Source organism: Chenopodium quinoa, unplaced genomic scaffold, assembly GCF_001683475.1.
Source record: "Chenopodium quinoa cultivar QQ74 unplaced genomic scaffold, ASM168347v1, whole genome shotgun sequence".
NCBI lineage: Eukaryota > Viridiplantae > Streptophyta > Magnoliopsida > Caryophyllales > Amaranthaceae > Chenopodium > Chenopodium quinoa.
In genome coordinates, this window is record NW_018743649.1 from 565,449 (window position 1) to 571,043 (window position 5,595).

Here is a 5,595-nt window from a genome sequence, read left to right on the forward strand (position 1 = left end):
TTGAGAAATACGTAGCGTAAAAGAAGATAATTTTTTATTAATATTTTTTTTTTCCGTTCCATAAATAAGCAATGATAATATATCGGTCTCAGTTGTTTATACAAACATGAGCTACAAAAACTTTATAAAACTTTTTCCCTAGACAAACTAGATCAGGGTGAAGAAGATGGAAGAACAATGGTACGAGTGATCATATTTTTTTATTTACAATCCTGAGTGGTTTTTTGAGGCGGTAGTGTTCCAAACACTTTATCCCACATTGACGACGTTACGCCAAAGCCCTTGTCTTGAATGCAGAAGTGATGATTCAAGTGGTATCTCTGAAAACGGGAACGAAATCATTACACATTGTAATAGACTCAATCCAAGAACAATCTCACAACAGAATATAAGTTTTAGAGAAGTTTAGTCCATCACACGTAGTTAGGACATAAACATGATCCCAACTTTCTCGAGAACCTTTGAAATATTTCTAATATGACAAGTGACCCATAAAATGAATTTTGATATAAATTGACTTTGCCATATAATCCAGTGTTCTTCAAAAAAATAAATAAATAAATAAATAAAATAAAAATAATCCAGTGTTCAAGTATAAGGATAAAAGTAAGCTGTAAGCATACCTTTAGATGTTTTGATACGTCATTAGATGGCTTCCCGTGATGTAGATAGTAGTGAGTGATATCATACATTACATATCCGAATAAGCTACCTCCAAAAATGGCGGGGGTAGTGGATGGTGTTGCAAAGATCCTGACCAAATTCCAAAACTGGAAAAGAAACGAAAATCAGAGACAAAACTAGCACTAGTCCAAAATCTGTATACCAATCAAATCTACGTTGTTATAAAATGGTCATCAGAGAGAGAAAAAGGGTAGAAAAGTTGTTATAATAAACCATTAAGCATGAGGTTTAATTCATTTCAACTAATGAGTTACATTTCAAATTATCCTATGCTGAAAATATTTTTCAGTTCTATACGGTGAAATATATACAGTCAAACTAATTTACATATTATTCCCCTCTACCTCCCTCGACCCCATCTGTTTGATTCATAAATTATAGCTTGGTACCATTATAGCTCTTTTCAAGGGTATCATTTCTTTGCACTTGCTTTCAGATTAACCTCCTGTTAATTTAGGTTTAAAGAGTATGTAAGATGGTAATATGTTTCACCTAGCTTCTAGTCTATTGCCTCGCTACAATTGTTTCTCAATCACAATTTGTCTCTATAAGATTAGACTAGACTATTCTATATTAAAGAAATATAATTGTTTCCCTTCTATTTAAAGTGGTTGCATTTTCCATCGAAATAATAAGTTCCTTTTTTGTTCGTTACACTTTTACTTTATACCTATTTTATGGCGAATTATTCCCCACCTAACTTACTAGCAACATTTTTTTTAACTTTTTTCTACAAACACCACTTCTAACACTAATCTTACACAAACGTCCCCGATAATAATTTTTTCCTAAACTTTCTTACATATGACCCACTAACTACGGTACCCTATTCCCTTATGGTGTGTTTGGATTGAAGGAAATTGAAAGGAAGGGAAGGGAAATGGAAAGATGGAATATCTTTCATTTGGATAACAAATGAGGAAGGAAGGAAATTGGAGGAGAGAGAAATAGAAGGATTAAATTGTTGGAAATTGATCCCTTCAACAATGTAGAGATTTGGAAGGAAAATTCAACATTCTTCTCTCCCCTCCCTTTCCCTCCCATCCTCTTCTCCTCTTCCTTCCCCTTCTTTTCCTTCCTCCTTTTTTTTATCCAAACACAGTGTTAATTTGTGTATCAACAGTAATTATCACTATCAAAATAGGATGTGAATGCAATATGAAATTTAACGCTTTCTGCAATGGACCAGTGGTGTATTCAGGATTTTCGAAGTGTGGGTTCGAAATTGTGAAAAAAATGAAGATATTTTAATTAAAGATTTAATATATAAGTTCAAATTTCAGATTGCATTTAGATAAAATAAAATAAAAATAAAAAACAAAAAAAAAATCTACATATAAAAGCATTTTTCATATATTGGAATTGTGTCAATACATCATCACTAAATCTAGCACAATTCATATGTTTACTACTAATTATTGTTGTATGAGTAACATTCTAGTAGTTTTTTTATACAGTAAATGTAAAATTGCAACTCAATAACTTTTATCTCCAAATAATTTAACATTCTGACTTCTAACCCCAAAAGTATTAAACACAGATTAAAAACCCCGGCTAATATATACAAATGAATTAAACACTGCCACTTATATATCAAATAAAATATGTTAAGTAAGAATCTAACTCCGCAATTAACTATAAGTATTTAATATGTCAATTATTTATCAAATTAGGCAATTAACAATCATCAAATATTAATAATAAGTTAAAATTTTAAAATAAGGAGTTAATTAAAACTCCTAGTTATTGTACTGTGCTCAAACGCTCAGTGTTGACAGGGTCGGAATTTCATTTTCTTGGAGGAGTGGACGAATGGTGCGCAAGAAAATGGTAAATGGATGGTGGGTGCGTGCAGGTTGGGCGATGTTGAGTTAAGAGGGAGAAGGTTGAGGTTGGGGTTTCAATTTGGGGGGAAAAGGAGATAGGAAGTTTCTTCCATAATCGATTCAAAAAAATTAAAAAAAGAAGATAAGGGTAGGATTCAAACCCTTGATCTACAACACTGGTTCAAGATAAAAATTACCATTGTACTGCACTTCAACATCTAGAATAATGTCGCACAAATAATGATTATAACCATTTTTCCCAAAAAAACTGTGGGTTCAATGAACCCGTTTGAGCCCCACGTGTATCCGCCCCTGCTATGGACAGTGGTAACTAATAAAGTACCCAAATATCCCGAGACTTTGTAAGGCATTGCAGTAGAACAAATCATATTAAGTTCCAGAGATATATCAAGTATGTATATTCTACCCAAAATCTGGAAGCAGATGAAGACAAAAAGCCAAATAATTAATGAAATGATATTTAATTTCATGATTAATGATTTGTCCATGCGATACGAGATTTATAGAAATTACACTCCACATCACAGCCATGTTAATAAACATAGTCTTGAAGTGAATAGGGACACTAAGGCAACAAAGAATTATCATCAAAAATAGAACAAGAGTCCTCCCAAACAAATACCTAACATTGCTATCAAGTTTTACTTGCCTGCATAACTGCATTGAGGGTTTTGTCTTTAAGGTGAATTCTTAAGTCAGGTGCTAAACTACTTCGAATAGCCTGTGCATTATTTTTCGAATTTTCTAATCTTTTTTTTTTTTTTTTTTTTTTTTTATCTCTATTTACAACATTTTTACACAAGCAAAATTTAAAATATACAACAATAAGCAAACTGAAAAAAGAAGAACTACTAGTTTGGTACAATCTGATATGCCTTTTTTTAGAATAAATAGAATAAGGTGAGGAGAATAAAGCCTCAGCAATAATGCGTTAATAACAATCCATCATTAAAACAACAAAAATAATTTCATGTATTTAGAAGCTACAACAAATTGTTTCAAAATGGTTGCTTATATAATTAGTAGTAATATTAACTAGAATCAATTTGAGTGTCAATATAATCTTTCCAAAAACATAATTAAGAATCAACTAACCGGAAAACATAGGATTGCTGTTGCAGCAGGAGGGAAAACAAGACGCAAGCCATCCATAGGGTGCTTATGATGAAAGCCATGAATAAGATAATGGATAGTGTTACCCCTATAAAGATTATACTTTTTTTTTTTTTTTTGAGAAGAATAAAGACTATACATTGGTACAACCATACATTACTAAATCACATGAGAAGATAAAAGAGCAACCAAAGAGATGTACAACTCCGTCATTTTTATCAAATCAAATATAAGTTAAAAGTTAAAAGGATAGGCGAGACATAACTAACCAATAGCTCTTTGTTTTAATGTGGAAGAGAAAACGATGTAACGTGTATTCAATAAATGTCCACACAAAAATACCAAAAATCACCAGTAGTCCAATCTCAGAAAGAGTGTGACCCATCCGTATAGACATGGAGATGCACCAACACACAACTGGAAGCCAGATAGTTGGAATAGCCCACCACACAGTTAGGGTTAGAAACTGTATAAAGGAAATACATGTCAGGAAACTGAATGCATTTAAGGGTTTTCATAGAATAGAGGCATACCTTAATCAATTGTTGCCTAAATATGTATTCAAGGGTGAAGTTAAAAGGAAAAATAAGAACACATAATATATCTAAGAAATTAGAGACGAATACCTCCCAAAAATCACTTTCGAAGAAACGAGGGCCTTCGTTACTAACAATAGGCTGGTGTACCCATTCGTCATAAGATTCGCCAAGGTGACCAACCTACAAACAATTGTAATGTCACACAATAGAGCTTTTGACTTTAAATTCAAGCAAGTAATATAATACAAGTTCGCATTTCTTAATTAAAATTTCTATTAAGAATAAAGTTTGAATTTCTTCATTTCTTTATCATCTCATTTGGAATTTCTATAAATTAAATGAAAAATTAGAAAAAATAATCCCAACTTTCATTAATTTTGGTACAATAATCCCAACTTTGGACAATTTTGGTACAATAATCCCAACTTTGGACAATTTTGGTACAATAATCTCAACCGGTCAACAAAAGTCGACAACCTTTAATAAGAAGTCACCATGACATGTGTCAGCTTGTCATTGGTCCAAAAATAAATGAAATTAAAAAAATATATAAAATAAATTAAAATTAAAAAACCAAAAAAAAAAAAAAAAAAAAAAAAAAAAATTCCCTCCCTCAAAACCACCCGCCCCACCCAGCCCTCCCCACCCCCTCCACCAGCCCCTCTCACCCGCCGAAACACCTCCCCCTCCCTTCCCCCACCCAAGAAATCCTTCCCCCTCCCTTCCCCCACCCCGTAAAAACTCCTCTTATCCCTCCCTTTCCCCCACCCTTGAAAACGCCGAAAACGGCAAGGGGGCTCAATTTTCGATGTTTTCGAGGGTGGGAGAACAGGAGGGGGAGTTTTTACTGGGTGGGGGAAGGGAGGGGGAGGTGTTTCGGCGGGTGGGGGAAATTTTCCACGGGTGTTTTTCGATGGGGGCTGCTGGAAGTGGTGGGGGAGGGTTGGTGGAGGGGGTGGTTTGGGTGGGGGCTGGTGGTTAAGGAGGAAGGGGTGGTGGGTTTTTGTTTTGTTTTTTTTTTTAATTTTCTAAGTTTTTTTAAAAAAAAAAAATTAATTTTGGGCTAATTATGTGTTGACATGTGGCTTTTAAAAAAACATAATAAAAAAAATTAACTTTCTCAACGGTAACCGGTCATTAGGACTGAAGAAAAAGAAGACCCCCCAAAGTTTGGATTATTCTAGAATAATCCAAAGTTGGGATTATTGTACCAAAATTGATGAAAGTTGGGATTATTTTTTATAATTTTTCCTAATTTAAAATGTAAATGAAATCTAATAAACTTTGACAAATAAAATAAGAAAAAATTCTAGTGGGTTGTTTAAATATATAAACTTTTTTAAATATTAATTTGGAAAAATACACTTTAATTATTCCAACTTTGATCAATTTACTTTAAATAATTCCAACTT

The 5,595-nt window shown here is 33.0% G+C and overlaps 1 protein-coding gene across 1 annotated transcript; it reads right to left on the reverse strand.

The window, feature by feature from the left end:
• LOC110683256 (dihydroceramide fatty acyl 2-hydroxylase FAH1-like) lies at window positions 1-4,102 on the reverse strand. Its single transcript, XM_021859600.1, has 3 exons — window positions 3,627-4,102; window positions 624-770; window positions 1-320 (listed from the first exon to the last, which is right to left on the reverse strand). Exons 1-3 carry the CDS (start codon window positions 3,795-3,797, stop codon window positions 201-203), a joined length of 438 nt encoding a protein of 145 aa, XP_021715292.1. The 5' UTR covers window positions 3,798-4,102; the 3' UTR covers window positions 1-200.
• Window positions 4,103-5,595: the final 1,493 nt, after the last annotated feature.

Coding starts and splice junctions, on each gene's coding strand:
- LOC110683256 (XM_021859600.1), bottom strand. CDS start 3,797: ATGGTTGTACCAATGTATAGTCTTTATTCTTCTCAAAAAAAAAAAAAA. Junction 771..3,626: donor CAGCAATCCTATGTTTTCCG/GTTAGTTGATTC, acceptor TTTCTTTTCCAG/TTTTGGAATTTGGTCAGGAT. Junction 321..623: donor ACGTATCAAAACATCTAAAG/GTATGCTTACAG, acceptor TCCCGTTTTCAG/AGATACCACTTGAATCATCA.